At 41.7% G+C, this 24,705-nt stretch overlaps 1 protein-coding gene across 1 annotated transcript in view; it reads left to right on the top strand.

Moving 5' to 3' along the window:
- FSHR (follicle stimulating hormone receptor) overlaps positions 1-24,705 on the top strand; it is an 84,174-nt gene that overhangs the window by 25,644 nt on the left and 33,825 nt on the right. The window contains exon 2 of the mRNA XM_037405943.1: positions 5,524-5,595. Within this exon, the coding sequence (XP_037261840.1) occupies positions 5,524-5,595 (72 nt within the window). The remainder of the gene's footprint in view (positions 1-5,523; positions 5,596-24,705) is intronic.

Here is a 24,705-nt window from a genome sequence, read left to right as displayed (position 1 = left end):
CACTGAATCTTTTTGGCTTTTTATTTTATTTTCCTTTAGTCCTTAAGTTTATAGTAACTGCTTGATACAGTTCATTTTAACATCATGAATTTGCAATTTACATCAGTCAGGGAAGATAATTCCACAATGCACATACTTTCTGATTAACTGTGACTTAAGTAGATCTGAGAAAAGGGTTTTAAAAGAGGGGTTTGAAAGACATAAATGCAGCCATGCTTTATGAAGCAGAATATATATATATATATTAACTAGTCTAATTTCTGATAATCAGTGCAGTCCTTTGTTGTATAAGGTTATTGCCAGTGGTGGGGGCATTTGCTGAGGAAGGGAGCTGGGAGGAGGAGGCACCAGTGCAGTGCAGGAGTAAGATCTGGTGGAGAATTTATGCCAAAGAGCATCTCCATAATTGTTCAAGAAAAAGCTTGTGGGACCAGGATCTGAGAACTCATTTGATAAATATGCAAAATGTATAATTTTGCACATAAATGGCCAACCTCACAAGCACACTGTATTACATGGATTTACTTAATGTGCATACTTCATGTTTACTATGTACTTTTTCCAGAGACATTTAGCAGAAATAACTCGTATGGTTCTACTTCCCTTACATTGTAATTTACCAAGTCTCTTTAATCACTCATACCTTTGTCACCAGGTACCTGAACAACGACATCCAGCCCTCCATCCTGTCGTGATGAGATCGGTCTGATTTCTGTCACTGGATTCATGTGAGGCTGGATGGAAGAATAATTTTGTGGACCGGTTTTTTTCCCCTCATGTCTTGTATTCTGTCTGGCTGAACTACTTCAGCTGCAGAAGCCTCTATTTTTGGAAAAGTTCAAAAAATGTCTTCATAATTGGAAATGTTAGAGGGTTATTCAGGAACATTTTACCAGTACCTGCTAATTTCTGCTGTTTATATCGTGTCCTCTATAGGCTTTGAGATTACATTGGCACTATATTTCTCTTATACTAGATACAACCATGCAGAAACAAGATGTATTTGGGTTGTTCGCTCTTCATGGTGATATAAAGTGGTGTAAGTCACCTGTGTCAGTGGCTTCATATCCATTGAGGCCCTGCTGTTTTAAATAACCAGGTTTAGATGTCTCTGTATAAGTAAACAAACCAGTAGGAGATAGTTCGGCCCTAGTCCTGACAGGTCTAGCCTCAATTAGCAATAGGTTTTTAGCAGTTTAATAATAGGAGAGTTTACTCACACCCATTCATGGGAGAAACTGAAATGATGTAACAAAGAGGCCTATAAAACACTTAAAAATGAAAAATGGAAAAACCTGTGGGAATTGTGCATGTTCAGCCCAGAGGAAGGTAGCCTGACTGTAAGCTTACCCCTCCTTCCAGGTGTAAAAGGCTATTCCTGCTCAACAGAAAGCAATTGTTCACACTGGTCAGCAAAAAGCAAGTAAAAATCTGTTAAATTTTAAACAATATTGTATATTTAAGTAAACATCATTCGTAACACATATGTAGATATATAAAGTGTAAGTGCAATTGTACAACCGCAGCAGACAGCCTCAGTTCCTACCAACAAACTCACGAAGAATCACTTCCAACAAAAGTTTTTAAATCAATCAGGATTAGAAACCTCTCCTGGATATCCAGGTGTGGTAGGAGCAATGGGTCAGGCTTAAATCTAAGTTAGGTTATACTTCTGTACGTAGGGAACAGCAATAGTTAATACTGCCATTCTTCTACCTCCAGCCACGTGTACTGCCTACTCGCCACGCAGGATAACCAACCATGGCACCATCTGGGGCTTCTTTTCTTCCCTGTGCTCCTTTCTGCTCTCTCAAGTGTTAAGTTTTTGGAGTCCTTGCTAGAACTTCTGGGACCTACTGCAGCCCAAATAACATCAACATCACTGAACTTTGGACTTTAAAAAGTGTAAAAAATTTTCGGTTTTTTTTTCATTTATCCCTGGGAAACCAGTGCTAACTGTAATACGTGTAAAGAAGATGGTGGGGTTGAGTTTCCCCTTGTCCTCTTGGGTGGTACAAGGAGCCAAGCCCTGGCTGTACAACCCTCGGGGCCAGAGAGGGAGAGGTCCCTCAGCCGCTGAGCATCCTCCTGGGGCATGAAATATGGGAGATGGCCCCCCTCAGGGTGAGGGGCAACTTGAAGCCAGGACTCGCGTTCCCTGTGTCCGTGCTCAGGCTGCCGGAGTTGTGTTGAGAGACCACAATGCCTTCCTCCCTCCCATGAGTTAACTCCTGTGAGTGGGTGCTCCCCATGTCTCTGGAGGGTGGTGCTACACCTGCAGCTCTGGTGCAGAGCTGAAAGCTCCGGGAGAGTGCTAGCTCTGCGCACAGATTTTTGGATCACCCAACCTTCACTCTAACCCTTCTTGCACCTTACACCTGGCTCTGGGGTGTCAGTTCCATGCCATGCACTGACTGCTTACGCTTCCCACTGCTTTCCCTGCAGGTGCCTAAGTGCTAACGTATTTTTTTAGGACCAAATACTACATCTCTCCATCAAGCACAAGGTTTTTTTAAAGGATGCTTTTGTTTACTGACTTGTCTTGACATGAAACACGCTTGAATGAAGGTGGGCTGTATTTATTTCTTTGACCCTAAAATAACACCAGCAACAAAACCAAGAAAATGCTTTTCAATTATTTTCTCCATGTACCTCAGAAAGAATTGGTACTGAACAGCCAGTATCTCAATTTAAGTACAGTTTGATTGTTGGAGCCTAATTGGTGAGATTTATTGACAATACAGCATTTGGCTAGTTATAATAGACTTATTCATTATACAGCTGATAATTCAACAAGTAGCTGATGTGAATTTTCAGGGTCCGTTATACCATTAAGGCTGACTTTATTAGACTACTCAGGGATGTGTAAAAACAATTAACCTTCATTTTTTTTAAGTAGAATGTGAGACTTCAGCCATTAAACTTCAATTCTACTTTAACTGCTCCAGGGCATTAGACACTTGGCTCCTGAATTCTGGCACCTTATTAAAGCAGGAAGGCAGGGTATTCGACAAAGAAACTCAAGGTTTGCTTTTTGCTTCTGAGCACTTGTGGTTTTCCTCATACAGGTAACCTCACCTACGAACGAGGTTCCAGTCTTTTAATTAGTTTCAGGATCAGGCTGTAAATTCTTGTTGTGGTAAAGCATGGAATAGGGCAGCATTTCATTACAAAATTGCAAAAGTCCTGATGAACTGCATCTGCAGAGAGGATTCATTTTAGAACACTGCCATAAAAAATATTATAGGTGGCTTTTGCGACAGAGCCTGCTTTCTAGGGCTCCAAAATTAGGCATGTGTTTCTACAAAGGAGAGTTTAGGAAGGGTTTCAAAGCAGATGAAAGTTAAAGAGTTTCCTGATGGTTCAGCTTTGTAGCACTAAGCCTGCTGGGTGTTCTGCACGGATCCATTGTACCTCGCCGCGCTCCCAGCGCGCGGCTGTACCTTTGCATGCATTACACCGGCTGTGTTTTCAGTAGGGCTTTACAAATTGCCTAATCCAGGTTAGGGCTTTTCTGGAAGCTCTTTAATCCTTCTAACATTTGCATAACGATCTCAACACTGTGATTCTTGTGTGACAGTGTGTTGAAGCTCTTTCTGACTTACATTAATGACAGTACAAGAATAATGGTATGCCAAATTGACTTCATTGTCTTTCAGGACTGAGAATACCATACATTTCAATGTTTAAAAAAGCGTGGGGCCAAGTTCACTCCTGGTGTAATCACAGTGACATCTCTAGAGCTAAGTGAGGCATGCACCGACTTTGCTCCCCTTATGTAAATGTTAAGTCATAATGAGGGGGTAGATTCTACTAAAGACCTACCATTAAAAAATAGGAACCCTTCACAGCGGTATTCTATTAGAATAATACTTTTTTTCCCCAAGACTTTGATTAAAACATGATAATTCCCCATGAAAATTCTAAACTAATCAGCTGAAATAAAAAATAGATGAGGATTGCATGAATACTTTATGGGAAGAATAAGAAAGTAAGTCTCTAATTTTGAGGTATTGTGTTAAAATTTGCAGGACTACACAGCGGGTCATACCAGGCTAAGCTCCCATTTCTGCCCTCCTGCAGACGTTACAGTAGGGCAGCGCAGGCATGAGCTGAAGGGTGATCCCAAGCAGCCATGCAAAACCAGTTCTGAGATGATAAAAATGAGAGATGGTCTGGCAGACATGCTCACAGAAAAAAAGAATTCCATAGTACTTCAGAAACAGTCCCTTTCCGTTTCCAAGGGAAAATAGAGTAAGAAACTGAATCACAGGGTGGTATACATATACGTAGCACACGCAATTTATTTTTTAAAAAGAAAATTTCATTCTTCAACCACTACTGCTCAATGTAACCATTATGATCTGATCTCTTGTTTATTTATGTGCTTGGTGTTTGATACCCGGGAGTTTGAATATGACTTTTATTCTCAGCAAAAAATACTTTTTTTTTTTTTCTCCCTACGATATTTCTCCCTACAACATCTCTGTGGGCTTTCTCATGTCTCAGCTATGATTTCTTGGCCTGGCATCTAGTCATACGGTTGAACTCGGTGATCTTAAAGGTCTTTTCCAACTTAAACGATTTGATGATTCTATAATTCTGTAAACACATCACGTGAAGGATGTATCTTGATGAGCAGGTCATGTTAATATATGCAATTGTTTGCGCTCACTACCTATGAACGATTAAATGCGTGAAAGAAAACAATTAACCAGGCAACACCTTATTCCTCCAAGGAGTAGTGGAAACACTACATTTCATTTGCTGAGTGCCATCAAGAGGTTTGTAGTTGTCTTTGTTTACTGTGATAAAAGGAGACAAGTCCAGGTTAACAGAAAGGTTTATATGATATTTTAAATTATTTTTCTTCACAAAGCGTATTCTGTGACCTTTAGAAAATGATTAAAATGTTGTCTCACTGCACACGTGATCAAGTCATGAATTCCAAAGTCCCGGTTTTGTGGCACATTATGAACTAATTAGAAAAGAGACTGTGAAAAGCAATAAAGGGTATTAAAGTTGTGCTGACGGGAGATAGTAGCTGACTCCTTCAATTATCTGTGCAGCAGGTCAAGGCTTATCTTGCATAAGCACGTGTGTACCACCGCACAGCCTTGTGTAAGCAACTCACCCCAGTCTGGCTCGACAGGGCTGCTTCATCCTGCACTTAAGCATCTCTCAAAAGAGGTCGAGGTGAGAAAGACACTGTCCCTGCCCAGCACCCGGCAAACCTGCGGTGGCCGCGTCTGGATTTCTTACCGAGGCAAACGGGGACACCGCAGCTACTGACGGATGCTTTTTTCCCTGAGGACCTCTGGAGTTTGCCTAACGCTGTGCTATAATTGTGGTCCGGGAAGGCAGCTGGAGTCCCACGAAGGCTTTGAACATCACAGCTATATTTAGATGCCAAAGCCCTCAGCCTGGAGACTGTCCTTGTACCTGTGATAAAAGGCCTCTCCTACACTGACAAGGGCCTGTGTTGTGAATAGTGAATAATCACCCTATTTTCTCTATTTTCAGGAGATTTGTCCTCACCAAGATGAGAGTCATTCCAAAAGGAGCTTTCGCAGGACTTGGTGACCTAGAGAAAATGTATGTATGTCAATATTTAGGAAACAGCTATTACACTCCAAGCAGCAGTTTCTGGTTGCAGCTCCTTTTACCACCTGTGAGCAAGCCCCTATCCTGAGCTTCATCTAGTTTCATCTTTCTGTTTAAAAAAATAGAATATTTTTGTTTTTAACAGCATGTCCCAAAACACTGTTGTCACAAATACATTTTTATATCAGCAAGCGGGTGGTCCTTGGTCGACAGGTTGGTTCAGCACGGAGTGTCATTGCATTTAGTAACCATGCCATAGCAGAAGGTAATGGGAAACTGATTATTCTGAGAATTTGGGGATTAAACAGTGGAAATATTATGGAGGAAAGCACTCCTGTCCATAGCAGGTCTGCCAATCCTTTTTTCACTAATGAATATATAGGATTGTTTTGTGCAGATTGTAGCGAGCTGGGAGTCGGGCACTTCTCCTAAGTAACAAGCAATAGGATAAGAGAAAATGGCCTCAGGTTGCACCAGGGAAGGTTTAGATTGGCCATTAGGAAAAATTGCTGCATGGAAAAGGCGGCCAAGCATTGGAACAGGCTGCCCAGGGAGGTGATGGAGTCACCGTCCCTGGAGGTATTTAAAAGACACGTAGATGTGATGCTTCGGGAAGTGTTTTAGAAGTGAACTTGGCAGTGCAAGGCTGACGGTCAGATTCGATGACCTCAAAGGTCTTTTCCAACCTAAAAGAGTTTGTGATTCTCTTCAGAGTCAGCTGGCAGAGTGTGTGAGAGAAGTTTCTTGTGAGCGATAGATCTGAAAATCTTAGCACATAAAGGGTGTAAGCACCTAATTTCTGTGAATTTTAGTGATAAGCCTGGAGATACAATTATGAGCACCTTTGATGCACAGATGTATCATAGATTCATTAGTATACTAGTTTGGATGTATTGCAGCCCTACACCACTAGAAGGAAAAATCCTTGGAAATGTATTTCCTGCTATAATTTAGTGACAAAAAAATCTATGGGTTAACAGGTGCTAGCACCAGAAATTATAACTATTACTGTCCAGTCTGAACTGGTCTGGGGCATGTATGATTTTTCTGAATTATTTCATATATCAGCAAATCGCAACATTTTGTTGAGAAATATGCCCAGTGCTTGCACCCTGAAGGGTCTCACAAACAGGCTGTTCACCCAAGAGGAGTCTGAGTGGGAGTGGGGAAATTCGGTTTAAAGTCAGTGCCTTTTTCAGTGCTGTGTGCGTAATGGCAAAAAGGAATGGATTGTGTATGTAATGGCAACACTAAAAGGGATGGATTGTCAGCATTTCTCTGCAATGTTCCTACCCTCTTGCCTCCTACTCTTGCATAAGTAAGAGATTTAGCAAGAAGGGGAACACAGCAGGAGGTGCGGCAAGGAAAGGAAAAGGAGTTTGAACCTAGATGAGAGTGGATGGATGAAGAACAAGCAGTGAACATGCAAAGACTGAAGAGCTGCTGTTCAGGAGCTGAAGAGCTGCTGTTCAGGAGCAAGTGGACCCTCATAAGCCCATCAAGCACTGCTATAAATGGTCTTTTTTTTTTTTTTTTTTATAAAAGAAAAAGAAAATCTTATTTTTTGGCAGGCTAAAGTTACCAGTTAGGAATAAGATCAGCTCTGCATCAACAGTTTTGATGGACTTTGTTTCATCCCAGTCCTGCAGGGTTCCTTTTAGCCTAGTCCATATGGAAAATCATTGAGCTCCCTGGACTATGAAGTGGGTTGCAAAGTGCATTGTAAACCACTTCTGTTCTCTTTAATTACTCAGAAACTGTATGTCTGGTATGTGTGAAGGTGGTGATCGCATTGAATAGATGTCTCTAAGTGGTGATTTATTGTTAATGAAAAAAATTATATATGGAAATGAGCTCAATTGGAAAAGTTATCTATGTTCTAGTAGTACATAGAGGAGAAATGGGGACAGACAGTTTATAGCAAAACATCCTTGAAAATACAAGTGTGATAAATATGTAAATGAGACCAATCAACATCAACAAAGATGTGGTATTTGCAGATGATATGGCAAACAGATAAAATTTGAAATAGCTCACAAATCCTAAACCTAACCCATAAAACATTCATCAGAAATATTCATGATAATGTAGGGACAAAAAAGTGTGTAATCAAATAATGGATTTGCATATAAAAACATAGCCTTTGTATGAAAGCCTTTTTACTCTTGCAAGATCATGCACAAAAAGGAAGATTAAAGCAAACTGTATTCTATTTAAGGAAAACAGCTATTAATAATGTGATACCTCCATACGGTAAAATGTGGATAGCCTGATGTATACAAATGAGATACTTCAATGCATAATGTGTATGTGCCCACCTAGAACTAAAAAGACTAAAAATGAAGAGAGTGACTGTATTTCCTAAATGTGTTACTGAAGAAAAAGTGCTTTATGCAGTCCAGCATATCTAGACACATGATTTTTATTACTAGATCATTTCTAACAGTGTTTCTGAGAACGGGGTAGGTTTTAAAGCCCAGAGGTTGCAAGGAAGTGGTGGTCTTCAGAATCATCCATTGGGGATGAGCTGGTTGAGTACAAGTTAAAGCAGAGATGAGTCCTCCATGAGAATCTCAATTCTGTTGTATTTACATTCAAAGTGAATGAAGGCTTTTGAATACAGTGACCAAAAAATCTCTGGTTTTCAAAGAAAAATCATTCAATGACATTTTTCACTGTTCCTGCTTTCTGTCTGCATTTTACTTTCTTCCTGAACACTTGAACAGCTGAGAGCTTTGAACAAATGTATTTTGGCACAAAGTGTCAAATTCTTCCAGATACTTGCAGTCAGGCCCCAGTCATCATATCACAGTACCCAGGAAAGATCTCGTTTGATTTCCATTTGGGCTGTCCAAGGACTTTCCAGAATGGACACAATGGAAAAAACCAGTGTGACGTGGAAATGTCAGTGTGGAGCACCCGATCTGCTCTCCCTTGTGAAGCTCCAGTTCTAGTTACCAAGACATAATCTTTGGGGTTTAATCTGATTTTTTTTTAATTAAAAAAAAAAAAAAGAAAAAGAAAAATGGCAAAATTGTCGCTGGAGTTCTTCTGCCATTTTAAAGTTTTCTGAAAGAATGAGCGTCCATTTGAGCCATCTCTAGCTTGTCATTATCTTATCACCCACCTAAATTCCTTCAGTTACTGAAAAAACATCAAATGACCATTCTGCTGACTGTCATTTAGAGAAACAACTTTCCCCCAGTATGTTCTAGGAGAAGGATCTTCTTTTCTTTTTAGGTAAAATGTTTAAAGTTATGAAATAAGCTAACAGGCTCTAATTATCTCAGATTTCTCTTGCTAAAGGTGCAACTTGAATTTTCTTATAGCAAAGTATTTCAGAAACCCACCGATCTGAGGAACAGCCTAACCAGCTTGCCGCTAGCAGCCCTCCAACTTCTGCACAGCTCCGGCTTCATGTTAATTTAGCAAATAGTTGTTCAGGGAAGCGGGTTAGTTATTCTTACTACGTGTTTAGTCTGCTTCTAAGTCTTAGGCAACTGGAACGTGGTAGCTTGTCTGGACTCCTGTTTAACCAACCTGTTTACACTCCCAGAACTAATTAACCTCCAGTTACTAAATTAAAAAGCGGCCCCATGCAGGCACACACCTGGCAAAATCAATTCAACAAGCTCTGCACCTGCTATGTTGTCTTCAACCTGCACTGAAAGGGCCTAATTTGGAGGAGAGACAGTCTGCAGCAATATCAGGTCTTCCCTTTTCCTGAGTCTCCTCCTGTTACTATAAGGCAGCAAAGCAGAGTTGTGAATGTTGGTCAAATAAGACCTGATTCGGGCATCGTATTTGTGGGAAGTTTGGTCTGATGGCCATACCATGTGCGAGTCAAAGAGGCCACGCGTTGGCATCCTGAGGCACAATCCCCTGGACGACTCATCCTCAGTTATTTCTTCTTTTGAAGGGTTTAAGCTAAATCATTATGCTTTGTTTCCTCATTCGCTCTCAAATCCAACCTGTGTGTATCCCCAGTAAATGTGGCCATGTGGACGAGGTACTTCTTGAACTGGAGGATGTCACAGAGAAAAACCACCCTTGTTGGCCCCAGTTTGTATTTTGGAGTAATAGGAGAAGGGCATTTCTTTAACAGATTTTGGCAAAGACACAGTTTAAGAATATGAACTGTGCTATGGTTAACAGAGCTTGACGAGCTAAACTCCTGATGAGCTCTGGAAATCCTGGGAAGATAAAACTTTTACGGTTGAGGAAATCTGCCAGAGTTGATACTCCTGGAAATAAGTCTTCTGTCTGTCGAAGGCAGCGGGAATATACACACCAGCTACCTAAGCCTTCCTCCTGTATTTACTTAATCACTCAGTGCATTCAAGCTTTTATGTTTTTTTGCCAAGACTGTTTATCTAGTGATGGTTCATATGAAAAAATGCTGCTGGTCTGTGACCTAGTTACATGAGCACCAGCTTATTTCATGCACAGCAACTGACCTGATGTACGATGTTATAATCTCTCCTGTTTGCCCCTGTAGGCTAAAAGGCAGGTCACGCTTTCCTTGGACTTAATACGATCAGACTGAGTTACCTTTTATGTTTTATCTAAACCAAGGATAGCGGAGAGCATCCAGTAGAGTGTTTTGAGGCACGTGCTGAAGTACATTGCTGAATCAAGGCATCTCTTCCTGTGAGTGGGGAAGGAGCAAAGTCCTTGGCTTGATTGTAAAAGTCTCACCAGGGCAATTTGTCGTAGCAGGAACTTTTCGCTTTACTTAGCAAGTTTTAACAATCTGGTAAAGTGGTGGATTCACCATCCAGACCTTCTTTGGCAGCAGCCATCGAAGCTGCCCAGGCTAGCAAATGGCTAAGGGATGTCCATCATCCCACGTGCTCCTGAAATCGGTTTCATTCAGCCCCAGCACGTGATTCTATAATACCTGGCAGCGTACAGCCCAAAAAGAGGGGAATGAAGGCAGGGAGGCAGAAACTGCACGATCACCTAAGGGCGAGCAGGCTGTGTCTTCTGCTACCAGGAAAGCTGGTCGGTATTTTGCAACTTCTCCAGTTGTTCTTGCATTGTGTGCTGCCTCATTTGGTATGTGAAAGGCTGTGATTAAATAAGATCATTAAAGTTATTTTGAGAAAATTGTTATGATTCAGTGTAACCAAGATATTTGGAAATTGGTTCTAAGCAGGACTTCCTTTCTATCTTTTGTTGCATCATTTGGATAAATCTGCCTTTCCTTTCCTTTTTTTTTTTTTCGCTCCAAGAAGTAAAATATGGATTTGCAGAATCTGCTGTGATATGCAAGTTAAATAGTGCATGTTTACAAAAATATGTATTTATATCCCGAAGGTGAAAGGGGGACGTGGTGCATTCTGTGTACCAAAATATATCCTGAATCAGGTAGCAATCATATTTTGATAATGAATGCTCCAGGGTATACTCTGAAGGTGCAACTCCATGGATATTAAATTCTAATTTACATTATAGGGAGTTATGTGTAACATTCTGCATCTTAAGGGCAAGGTATGACAATAAGTATGCTGCTTAATGCATCTAAGTTAGTCTAAGTACACATTTCCTCTCAGGGAGCAGAGCACTACAGTTCAAAAACATTAAGGTGAGTAACCAGCACAGGCAAAGAAACTCAAAGTGCAGGCTGACATCTCAAAGAATAAATGTTTTAATGCGGCTACCATTATGATACGGGGCTTTCCCCTCTGTCTGCCAGGTCTAATCCTACAGGAGAGAGCAGGCACCGAAGGCTGCCCAGGGTCGGGCAGTGAGCACGGAGGGTTCCCGGCTCCCGCAGGTGGACTCGCAAGCCCCGCATGGCCCCGTGCCAGCTGACTGTCCATGTCTGCTGGTGATCAGTGGTTTTGAACTGGCTTTTTTTAGATACTGGAGGGGTTGCTTGCATTCCGGTCCTCTGCTTCAGCAGCAAAATCATGTAAGAAAGCTTATCCTTTGCTCTGCACGCTGTACACCTTCTTTAGCCAAGCAGTAGCCGGAGTGTCAGTCTTCATTTGCCCATCGCTACACTCTGCCCGTTGAAATGGGTTCCCACAAACGGGATCGGAAAGGCGAACGGCTGTGCGAGGTTCTCCCGGGGTCCTGTGACACATCGCTGGTGGTGCGGACAGGCAAAGCGGTGCCTCGTGCCAGGGGCTGGCGGTGTGGCCACGAGCAGCTGGGGTATATTTTCTCCTCGAAGGAGTGCCATCACTCAGCTGGTCCTTCTGCAACCTCCACACACATCTCCCCTTGAACAGCCAACTGTAGTGTTTGCTCTGAATACATAGGAAGCCTGGCGTGTTCTTAATTCAATTCATTTCCTGCAAGTAGAAGCTATGCCTTGTGTTCTAAACATAACAAGGAGTGAGCGAAGACTAGGTGGGTTTTATTATAATCTATAAACGTTTTGCTGCATCATCACCCGGCATTCTGCTTTTCCCTGGCAAAGCTTATCTGTGGAAGAGATCGTGCGCTCACAGTGATTGTTGTCATCCCTTGCACAATTACAGAAAAGTGAAGTGGAAATTTATTATCTGTGTCAGCAACTCACTGCTGATGTCAAAGAGCAGAAATTTTAATTACAGCTTTGTTATATTTCAGTAAATGCATAACCTGATCTCAACCTTTTCCCAATGTTTGGTTGGAACAAAATTACAAATAAAGTAAAAAACCCTTGAAAGAAGAAGCTAGGAAAAGTAAAATCAATTCATAGTGTCCATATCAATATTTGCTAACTTTCTATCAAAAAAAAAAAAAAAAAAAACCAGAAAATCATGCTAATATTTGCATATTTTAATTGAAACATGTTAGAGTACAAGAAAGGAAGTAGTCCATAATTCTTTCTGTGTGGTTTGGTATTTTGATGCTTGCTTTCTTTGATAAAAAAGATTTAGAAAGGAAAAAAAAAAAGATAATACATTTTGTCATTACTTCCCTTTGTTGAGCAAGACTGAGTTTTGGGCTAAGGAACTGTTAGCAGAATCTTTGTTAACCCCACTGGTATGAAGCCAGCATTAGAGACTGAAGTATTTAATGGAAGAATCATCTTGGACATAATTTCTGGTCCCTGGTTTACAGCTGTGTAGACTCAAAGACAGGTAAAGAAGGAAGAAAAAAAAAAAAAAGGAAAATCCACTTGCCTGCATGTATGCTAAGTGCTTTAATGCCTCTCCCCAGTGGCATGCTGTTGAGACTACCTGAATTCATAAAAGACAAAATGTGAGCAAATGTTTGTGTGAATTCCCACTCTTCTTTCGGAGGAAACTTCGATCCAGTGTTCTTCCTCTACACAAACAAATTAGATAAAAATAACTCTTTTGCATAACTAAATGTGGGCTGTGAAGTAGCCCCATTCCCTCAAAATGAGGTTTGAGGATGAAATGCACAGTTCTTGAAAAAAGGTCTCAGCCCAGTGATCAGAAAAAACTCTTCAAATGAAGATGTTAGGAATTATTCAAAAAATTTTTGAATTGTTAAGAATATTTCTCAATAGGCTTGCTGTGCTCTTCCACTGTTTTCTGGGAAGGCGCCAGACGGACTGCAGGTTTCACGTGCTGTGGTTATTCATAGAGAGATTTTGCTTTCTCCAAGTCACTACATTTTGCAAGGCAGCTTCTTAGGTCCTTGCATCAGGGGCATGAAGCTGATTATTGCTACTGATAAACATAGGAAGGTACCTCGGAACCGATCGTCACCTCGTGGTGCAGAATTAATACTATAACCTTTCTTCTTTTCACCTGCGGGATGTGCTTTATGCATACTGAAGAGGCAGAGATGCCTGCTTACTGGCCAGCTATCTGAGGGCCATCTCAGATGGGTTTTTTGTTTCAGGAGGGGCCAGAAGCGGTGTTGTGAAATGTAAGACAGCTGCTGGCAGGGTCAAATATTTTTCCCCAGACCATGTCATTCCTTCAGTTTCCATCTCTTCTTTCCAGGAACTTCACTCTGTTTTTAAGTAAAGGAATTTCCAAGCTGTATTTTACTATGAGGTTCTTGTACTTTCAAAGTAGAATCAGTGATCGTCTAAGTGACTTTGTAAGTATAAAAACAAGTATTTGTTAAGAAAAGTAAAATAATTCTTAAGCTGGCTGAGCGATATGTTTATTAGACTTACACATGTATATCAGAAAATGAAATGAGAACTCAGAATTGCTGGTTTTAATTACATTTTACATTTTCAAATGTAATTGATAGCTCATACATGGCAAAAGCTGGTTCTTCTCATTTGACATTCAGAATATTGCTCTGATTTAAATAATTACCTTTTTCTTGATAAAATAAGTATATTCAGTTCTAATATCCCTAAATAATTTGTAAAAAAAAAAAAAAATATTCTTCTTTCGGTTATTAATTACTTATTAACTCCAAAATCTCTGGATAGAATTTGAGATAAAATGGATTGACTTGAAAAGAGAGAACTGTAAATAAAAATTAAGATTTAAACAAAATCAATGCAAGTCAGCAGAATTACATCAACACATTTTTTTAAAGAGTTTTAAGAGAATTATTATTAAAAGGCTTCTTCCTACACAAAAAAATAAGAGTGGAACTTTTAATTCTTGTGTGAAATTGCATAACAAAGTAATTCTGAGAGCTCAGACATGCGGTCAGCATTACAGCGGTTGCACCTCACTTGGGTGTTCAGCTCAAACACGCAGCACCTCCATCTCCTCCACCTGGCGGAGGCGGGTGGGGGTCCGTGCCCCCCAATACACCCTGGTGCTGTGCTGCTGGGAGCCTGGGAATTTGGGTGATGGTATATCCCAAGAGGCATCATAGTGCCATCTCCTTCCAGATAGAGCTGGCTTCTAGGTTTTCTTTAAAAAGTACTGCTATTAAAACAAACAAACAAGCAAAAAAGTATGAATCATGAAAAGTTCTTTTTTCATGAGAAAACAGGGGTTTACAGGATTTTTTTTCTAATAATTTTGTGTGCATATCTAACTATACCAGTGAGTGAGTGAGTGCAAAATCTGTGACCTACTTGAAATTGTGCCCAGTTTGCTCTAAATGGGATTTTCTTCAATATTTATTGTTGCCGCTACTAAAAATTGTTGGTTAGAAAGGGGAAGGCTGGCACCAGATTGGAAATGGTAATTCAGTTTCAGGAGGATTTCAGAAACACCTTCCCATATTAATTTTATCTAGCTTTTCTGTTTATTTTACAAACAAAAAAGAAAAACAACAACCAAAACATGTTAGTGGAATTGGCATGCTGCAATGAAGGATTGTTTCCCATTGCAATACAAATGCTGATACAAACCTCAGCATTTATGGAAAACAAATGTTGAGATGAAGTCAAGACATTTATTTTCTAAGCAGGAGATGTTGACTCTCTGACAACATTACATTGCAGTCTTTATTTCTATTATGCCAAATGATTGATGTGGATTTAATCATTAGTTTGATGGCTGCTTTGCTCAGTGGAGAGGCAGCTGAACATTTTATCGTTATTAGTGAGCTGCATTTTGATTTTTCTATCAAGGACACTGCCAGCTTCAATTCATCCCAGGTGTAAAACCAGAGGTTCATTGGGCCCATTGTTTGTTTCGTGACCAAGCCAAGAACAGTTTGTTTGCAAAATAGTGTGAATATTTGTTTTGATTTCTCAAGCAGGAACCTGGTTTTGATAAAGACTTCCATATATGTGCTTGATTCTTCAAAAATAAGTAATAGTAGTGTACCTTTTCTGACTAAACTACTTACCACATGAAAGACTATACATGTACATATATACTTCTATACATGCATATCTGTGTATATGTATAGAGTAGCATAGAAAGGATTTAAATTGCTAGGATGTAGAATGGTAGACAAATACTAAGCCAGAAAATATTTTTAATGCTTGGGGAGCGAACACCACAGATGGAAACTGCAAATGATTGTGAGAGAAATGCAGAGCGCTGGAAAACTATTGGGGTCTGTGCATTTTCCAGAACAGTCAGCAGAGGATTAGGGGCTGGGGACAGGGACAGGGACAGGCTGGTGGCTTTTGCAGTTCAGAACCTCCTCCCTGAGAGCCACTGTTGCCAAATCCTGAAGGAGGATGGTCAAGGGAACGTTTCTGGAACAATTGCGGAATAGCTCATCCAAATGGACAATATGTTTTGTCCATCTCATAGGGTGCCTGCTCCTCTGAGGAAGAGAAGTGCACCTAATTAATTACGGGCTGCTCAGCGCAAACTCCTGGAATGGCCTCTCTGTGTTGTCTTTGTGCTGTGAAATATCTCCACTAAAGCAAGGAATGATGCAGAATTTCACATAAGGACTGAATTAAACTAGTCTTTGTTATTTAGAAGCATCATTTACTTCTGTCTTGCTCGCCTGCTCAAGAGCACAAAGATTTACATCTTTATCTGGAAATGTTTGTTGTTTCTAATGTATTTATGAAGTGAAAGTGCTCATTAGACGTGTCTAATCCCTTTGTCAATCTCTTGTTTTGAATGAGATTTTACGATATGTTTTTCAGCTTTATTTTTCATATTTTTAAGACTTTTTGTGCTGGATTTTTAAGATTTTGGCTTTGCCCATCTGTGCTGTGAGAAGAGGCAAGCACAGTATGGTGAAAAGGATCTGCTTATTTATGACTTCTGTTCCCAGTTAGATAATGCTCTTTAGGAAAACTGGCAGCAGCGGAGCTCCCTGAGGGAAGGGGGGGTGCATTTTCCCTTTGCCTGCTAATGGGCACATGCAAAGGGGAGCAGCTCGGAGGTACAACAAGTGGCAAGTTTACAGGCCAGAGGTGGATGTGCCACCCAAGGGCTGCACTGCAGAGCAGGGAGCAAACCCAGGGATGACGAACGGGGTTTTGCAGGAGGTCTGGGCAGAGCTTACTGCCACTTGGAGTAAGCCATGGAGGAACACCAGACTTTCCCCAGGGGCACTGGGTGTCAGGGTAGAGGGGGATATAAACTCTTCTTAGCTCTCTTCGAATATCCTTTGAGGTTTTTCTTCTTTAAAGCTAGTTATCCTAGTTTATATTCTAATAAAAACTGCCTTTTTTGATTTTAAAACCCTTCCGTCCTTCTTTGGGGCATTTTGTGCAGAGGAAGGTCAAGACATACTGCCTCCAAGCCTGTGGCTTGAAATGCCATCGTCTGGCACTATCCACACTGTCTTGTCATTCCATTTTCACCACGTGCCATGTCCTGGCTCCTCTGTTCCCTGAGCCTGACCCTCTGTCTGAAGACCCGGCACTGAGAGGTGGGATGCGCTGAGCCTGAAGGCACCACTGCAGCAGAGAGGTGACCGCCGGGGGATGCAAGCAGCGAGCCCCCGCGACAGCGCGCTTTTACAGAGGCAAGTCAATGGATCACAGTCCATCTGTGACACCCCTGTGCCTGGGCATAACCGACCACACACGCTGTTTATTTAAAAAGTAAGGTTGGTTTTGCTTGTGTTTCTTGGTAGCAGGCTTCAATATGGTAACAAGTAGAGTGGTTTTTCACAAGCCTTCATCTGGCAGTACCGAGCAGCCTGTTCTGTGTTCACAGGACCCAGAGTACCTCTGAATAGCACATAATGCTTTCATCCTTCTGTGCTGCTCAGCGTAACAGACAGCATGCTAAAGTTTGAAAAAGGTGGTAAAAATGAGGGAGAAATCGTGTTGGTGGTGGACAATCACCCAGGTCACTAGAGGGAGGACTTCCTAAGGGGAGCTAAGCACTGCACAGATTTAAATCCCAGGGAGCGCCTTGTGGTGAACTGGCCAGTCTCACCTTATTCCAGGACTCAGGGATCCTTCCCATATCGGGAGACTGGTTTCTGATGTAGCTACATGGATAAAAACCGATGACACATTTATTCTCGATTTTGGTGGTGTGCAGTCAACATCCATCCCAGCAACGCGACAGTAAGGTGTCTTTTTATCTGCGGGTCTGAGGATGCTTCTGTTCTCCATATTTTGTGAATTGGGTGGCAGGTTAAAAGCTCTCTGCAGTTGGCTAGGTGGCGAAGCTCTCATCTGCCCCAGCTCCTCTCGTTGGTAGGAGAGTGAGTAACAGCAGAGCAGTGACCATCCTTCGGGGGAGATCGCTCAGGAGCCCGCTCCTCCTCTTCTCACCGTTATCGACTCTCAGTAGCCTTTTTAAAAATCTATAGAGCTTACTCCAGCACTGACCTTGTCTAATCATATTGATTGTTAGTAACTGAAGGCTAATTAGGAAGCAAGTTGCTATGGTAATTCTTGAGTCATACATATAAAGAGAAAATACTGCTAAAACCACTAGTGCATGGTGACTATTAGCATAGTTAAACAAATTAAAAAATATAATTCATTCAGATTTATTCTGGAATTCAAATGAAGATACAATATGCAACAAGGAAGTTTTTCCCTTGCTGCCACATTTTCCTCTTTCATAGACATTTTGTCCTTTTATTTGTCTGTTGAGTGAGTTGTGCATAATTTTAGGACTAAATAACAAAGTGAACTTTGCGTTCTTCTCCACCCCACACACAACCCCCGCGTAGCCCACACGCAATATGTCACAACAAGCTTCACGTGATGGGAGAATGACTCGGGCAGAGGGTAATAGGACTGGGAACCCCCCAGATCTGTAGGTCACTTGTTCATATCTAGCCTGCATGTGTGTGATGGATGGTTGATTTCCACACGGGTAGGTTGATGGTTTTGCATGCCCATGGGCTCAGACTGTGCCCTCAGGAGACGGGGATTCATGGCAAGCCGGGGCTGTCAGGGCTGCCTCTCAGCAGCAGCCCCCCTTGGCCAGACCTTGGCACGGCCCCACGGCAGCGCTGGTGTCTCGGTGGGTGACCACGCTCCATGGTGGGGCACTGCGGGATGGTTGGACGGTTTTGGTTGGGCCGTGCCTCATCTGTGGGTAAATGGAAGATTTTGCCAGTCATGTCTAATAGAGTCTCTTCACCTTTTTTTTAGCTAAATGTGACGCAAAGGAAAATCAAGGGCATCCTTCCCTGTTTCATGGGGGTCTTCCTTCTCCTCCTTTGGCACCTTACTAACTAATCATGTCACGCACAAATCTTAGCTCTCCTAATGAGTTTCCATCTGCACGTCTTTAAGAAGGAGGGGAATATGAGTATGCATCCTGTTGTTACCCTCCTGGACAGTTTGAATGATGAGGCAATATGTATCTAGGAGACTCACAGGACTGGATGGGAGACAGGAGTGTGCTGAGTTCAGATCACTTCCAAGTGAGCATGAGTTTCTCTGCCCGTCTCAGTCATCAGTGGATGAATGTCCTTAAATTGACATTAGCAGCACATAACGAAAAATGTGAGCAGCAGTGCAGCTACTGTGTAGCATAAATCTCTTTTAACAGGTCTCATAAATAAACAGAGTATTCTCTCTATGGCTTCTTGGGACTCGTATGCTCACAGAGTTGCATTTATTTAACTGAAAATAAGATATAACATTGATTACTAAGAAGTGTGTGACACTTAAAAAACAAGCAAACAAAACAAAACAAAACAAAAAAAACAAAACAAAACATCCAAAAGATAGAAGTATGTTTAAAGTGATTAACATCAACTAAACCAGAGCAAAATGACTCTAACAATGAAACCAAAAACACCTGGTCTGAGGCTTTGCCTGGTCCTCAAGTTAAATAGGTGCCACTGTAGAGACAATTCCTGAGCATGCCATTTTGACGTAACCACTTCATGTTACCAGTAATATAGCCCTCACGGAAAAGAAAAATAATTTAAATCCCTCGTATTCAGCTGCTGCTTGATGTGTCCTCACTGAAGGTCGCCAGCTGGGTATGGGGCACAAGGGATTCACCTGGGGAATCTCTTATACCAGAGCAATCCTGCAAAGCCATCTTCAAACTGATAGAAAGAATATAACAAAACCCTGCTACCTTTGTATAGAAAAATTAGGTATGTGCTGGTACTGCTGGCTGCTTTCTGTTTGCTGTACCTTTCTGCATGTAAGAAAAATACACTCCTGTCCAGGGATCCAGTCCAAATCCGTAGGGATGTGGGTAACTTCAAGATAGAACATCTTTCAGAGGGAGCTCTGATCATGTTCCATAATACATGTTATATTTGTTTCTTCATTTTCCTGTTAAAATAATCCAAAAATACAAGTTTTGTTTTCACTCAAATGGAAGAAACAATATAGTAGTTACCTTTTCATTTTTAATTCAGTATTTAACATACAGAAAACAATCCTCTAAATCTGAAAACTAAATTGCTCTCACAGGATTGCCTTCAAGCGCATGTACTTCTGTGTCCTTTTGTGTATTGAGCTGCCGGCTTTCTAGAGACAGTACTTATTTAAAATTACATGAAAATAGGCTCTCTTCTAAAATGTAGAATGTTAATGGAAATACAGATCCAATATATGAAAACCAATGGATTTCCGTGCCTTCTGCTGCAGAGCCTGAAATCTCCTTCAGTCCCAACTAAAGCAATGATAGTAACCAGAAATGATGGATTTAATTTAATTTTTTATTATTTTTTAAGCATATTTCATCACCATGACTTTTCCAAATGGCAATTTTTGTGGTTTGGGATCTCTTCAGGATTTCCCTCCACCTTCCCCATCAGCAGCATTTTTTTTTTAAAGTGTTTTACTGGAAACAAAAAGGGTTTTGTCAGGCTTGTGCTGTGAAAACACTGTAAGTTCCAGTTTGTTTACATCAGTACAGGAAGCCAGACAGAAAAATATCGTTAAGAATATGCAATGCAGTGCACAAAGAAATAGACACAGCATCTTCTGAGGAAAACATCATCTTTTTTTTATTCAAACCACGTTTCTTGTTCAGCCTCCTTCTTTAAGTGCTGTGGCTGGGGAGGAAGATTCCTTTTACTTTTCCCCTGATGAAGATGGAAGAACTAATTGAGATACAGATTTTGCATCATCTCTAGCTCCAGCTTCTATGTCCCCGGTTATATATGACCCAGGATAAATTGGAGAAGGGCTCCCAGGGAGGTCAAAGGGCTTGTATGTAGGAGAAACAGGTCATTCCCAAGAGGCCAGGAATTGCCTTTGGGCTCTCGAGGGCTTTGCCTCATTCCTATGGAGACTGCACTGGGGGAATCAGTACTGCGGGGCCCCTGCCAAAGGGCTGAGCCCGATCCAAGGACTTTCTCGTTAAAGCACCACAACAGCAGATGCTAGCAGGTCAGTCTTTGAACCTTGATAGCAGATCAGTCTTTCTTTGCCTGGCATTTCTACCAGCCTGTGTCACAGAACAGAGTTGTGGCAGAGCCCTTCGTGGCATATGAGCAACTCCCTTGTAAACGAGGCTAGATATGCAGAAAGGCTGCTACTGGCTGGTTTTGGGGAGTAAGCACCATCGTGTGGCCATGGGTCTATTACTCTTAGTGCTTTTGTTGTAAGGTTGTGTATATGCACAGACACAAACATAGAAACGTACGAATATATTGAATTTCGGCCCAAGCTGATGACATGTTCCCTCGCCCTTGTTAAGACTGACTTATCAGTGTGCGGTCTTGCTGTGTTTGCTGATGAAGAGAGTTATTTGTGTCAGGGAAACTCAGGTGGAAGCACGAGATTTTCCAAGGTTTCGTAGTGGAAAGCTGTTCAGTCGTTTGTCAAATAAGACTCTAGATGTATTGAATCGGGCTCCTCTTTGCTGCCATCAGCCACGTGGCAAAAGGCTCAGGGATTGTATGTAATTGCCATGTTTGTATTGTGTGTCACCTCTGCATCCCCAAATACAGAACCTGCAGGTTTGGGCTTAATGGTATTTTTTTCTGCTTTTAATAGCACAGTATCACAATCAGATAAGTAACAGCCGTTACACACTTGTTTTGTAAAGCTTTTGACTCAGTAGCTTCTTGCTGATGCTTGTGTTTTCTCTGGCAATCTGTTGCAAGGCAGAGTTTTGGGTTTAACTTTGGAAGCATAAAAGAATCTCCTTTTCCCAGGTAGGTAATACCTGAGGGCCCCAATCATACAAATATTTATGCAGCAGGGTCTTGGCTGAGCCTGGAGCCAAAGCTCGGGGGTAAGAGTTTGCAGGGCCTCAGTTAGACACAAACCAACAGAAACAGTAACTAGTTTTTATGGAAGGGAAGAACGTATGCAAATAGAAAAGAAGGCAGAAGGAAATCTCTGTGCTGGAAAAAAAGTATTTCACAGGGAGACTGTAACATTGAGTAAGAGAAACCTAAATCCCTTCAGGAGGACATCAGAAAGATGTAGTGGATGGTGTTAGAAGCTGTAAGATAATGTCTGTGTTCGTGATTGTGTTTAACATTAGGTAATGCTAATATTTTTCTCATAATGGCTCGAGTCATGGAGATTTATTTTCATCGAAGTGGGTGTCACATACTGCATGATTTGCTCTGCTGAATACTCAGAGTCCTCTCATAAACCTGGGGAGATTTCTAATGCCAGAACTGAGGAGTCAGAGGAAATTTTTTACAGTTTTCCCTCTTAGCTAACAATTTTGGTTGTGCCTATCTTAGACGCTTGCTGTTCTGGATCTGTTCTGCATTGGAGTTAGTAGTGAACTGTCCTCCAGAGGCCTCTTGTGCATGTGTGCTTCCTTAAAGCGTTTCCAAATGGGCTGCTGAGTGTCTGGGAACATCTGCTTCAAGATGGTCTGCTTGGAAAGGCTGTAACTCACCTCTGCGTCCTGGAAGCCACATGTTCTCCCAGTCCAAGATGGTCTGCCTGTTGATTTTCCCCATAAATTATTTTTCCCGTTTCCTCGTTGAGCCGCTTTCCTGAGTGATTATCTCAAATGTAATCTCCTCATCTACCCAGGTCATCTTAATAAAACTATTCATCATTAGCTGGCTATCAAGGCCAAGTGCGAAGTAATGAAAGATAAGTGGCAGTAAATGCTGCTGGCCCATTTCCATGGAAGGAGTTAGGATATGGGCATGATGCTTGCGTCAGCATCTCTGAACGAGGAGGTCCCTTCCTCAACTGCACAACCACCTTTGTCTGCCAGGACGGTCTCAAGATCCTCTGGAGCCCATCCCAGAAAAAAAAGTCATTGCCACGGTGGGTGTTTTTATTTTAGAGACGCTTTTCTGCCTTCTCTGCAAGCTTTCATAGTCACAGGTCAAGTTTAGTGATGCCTGAGTGCAGGGGGCAGCAGGCACATCTGCCCCAGCAGCTGGAGGGACCAAGTTATAGACCCCATCCCTGTGGGCTGCCTGCACGGAGCCGGCGTTTCTGTGGGAAGGTGCTGCTGCCTCCAAGGCTCCACTCCTTGCTTCTTCGACTCTACACAGCTTCTCAGCTTTGCTGGCAATAAACTAAAACTAGTATAATACATCCCCGTAGAGCTAGAGCATGAGAAGATATCCACCCCCCCACAACTGTACTGATTATAAAATCAATTCTTATAATGATGTGGCTTCTGCTGTTGGATCCGGTTGTTATCAGTTCCAATTCTGCAGACTAATCGCGCACTTTTTCAGATTAGAGAGACCAATTTAAAACTGTTACATGGACAATTAATTTGATGCAACCAAACTCTCAACAGACTTTCATCTGGATTGCTGGGATGGTGCTTAAAACACCGATAGAAATAAAATCCCCTTTGCTTCCGTCTGCTGTGCGGAAATTTGCATTTTATTTCTCCCGTGCCTGCATTGATTTATTTGAGAATATAGTGTCATGCCCTTTGGGGAAAGCAGGAAGACGTAGTAGTATTGGTGCCACCTGATAATCTCCTTCAAAGAGTTACATATACATTATTTTGCTCTAAGTGTGAAATCACTATTAATACTCAGTTGGTTAAATGTGTATCCCACTTATTGGGTCAGGTCAGTACAAGGTGCGTATATCTTCAGCAAAGTAAAGAGATGATGAGAAGAGTCAGTGCTTGAATTCATTTTTGAAACGTCAATAACTGCTAAGATATATTAGCCTGTAACTCCCTGGTGTTCAATAAATCATGGTAGGGAGACAAGTTTTTCATGTTCACAAGGAAAGTGGCAGTAGAAAGTGTCAACTATCTATTTTTAAAAGGTCAAAAGTCTCTAATACTTCTAAGAAAAATAGCTTTTCTTTTGTAACCTGTTTAAATCAATGTAGTAGCATTCTGCTGTCACTTTAGAGGGAAGTTTTCAAAAGGAGGTTTCAGACTGGCTTGTTTCTGATCAGACTGAAAGAAATAAGAGCTGTTTCATTTAGGACATGGAGGCAGAGGTAGCAGGGTGTTTAATTTTTCTGTTCAGACACATTGCAGGCTGGACCCAGGGGTGCTCACCCAGTGAATGCTGGGCAGGATTAACACCATGTTACTGCTAATTCCTTCTTAAGTTTGACATAAATTGTGACATCAGTCAAACTACCAAGTCAAACTGACCTGGCAAATTGGTCTAAAGAGTATTTATTTCTAAAGAAAGGGTGAAAAAAGATTTAAAATGTTGGCTTTTTTTTTTCCTTCCCTTTTCCCTTAAAACAATGCAAAGCTATTGATTTGTGGCGGTGCAGAGAGCCCAGTGAGGCTGCCTGCTCTGGGAAGCGGTACCCGATACTTCCAGTATCTGGTGATTTCAGGTACCTATAAAGTAAAAAAAAAAAAATTGTTCACAGGAATCCACAAGATATTTATGCCACAAAAATCTGCCTCAAATGCTGAGGGTAAAAGGCCATAATGTTATGACATATCGCAGGAAATATAAGGTGAAAAGATGTATATACGTGTATGTATATACACCATGTACATACCTGCTCTGGGAGGGAATTCAAGGAAAAGTGCAGGAATCTGCAGGGAGGGGGTCACAGCCAGCGCTACAGGGGAGGGCAGCAGCTGGGGGCGAGGATACCCCCTTTGCACCACGTGCCGTGCCTGTGGGCAAAGCACAGCCACCAAACAAATGCCTGAGAAAACTCGACGCACAGGGCAGCCCCTCTGCTGCTCTGCCACGGGGAGATGAAGTGCGGAAATCCATAAATCCCACATTTACTGTGATCGCCATACTGCTAAGTTCACCAGTTGGGCACCAGTTCCTACTCTCTGTCATTCCTGCTGCTGGTATGACAAGGTCTTCATGCCCAAGAGCATCATCCCTGGGTGCCGTGTGAGGGACCGACACTGTGATCTGCCTTAAGCTGGTCTTCTGCCACTCGTGTGCTTTGCTCTTCTTTTGATGCAGGTTTCCATTTACTCATCTACGTTAAATTTCTATACCTGTATATACACA

Source organism: Falco rusticolus, chromosome 12, assembly GCF_015220075.1.
Source record: "Falco rusticolus isolate bFalRus1 chromosome 12, bFalRus1.pri, whole genome shotgun sequence".
Taxonomy (NCBI): domain Eukaryota; kingdom Metazoa; phylum Chordata; class Aves; order Falconiformes; family Falconidae; genus Falco; species Falco rusticolus.
The sequence above is the reverse complement of the archived record's forward strand: the minus strand, read 5'-3'. Positions and strand labels throughout refer to the sequence as shown.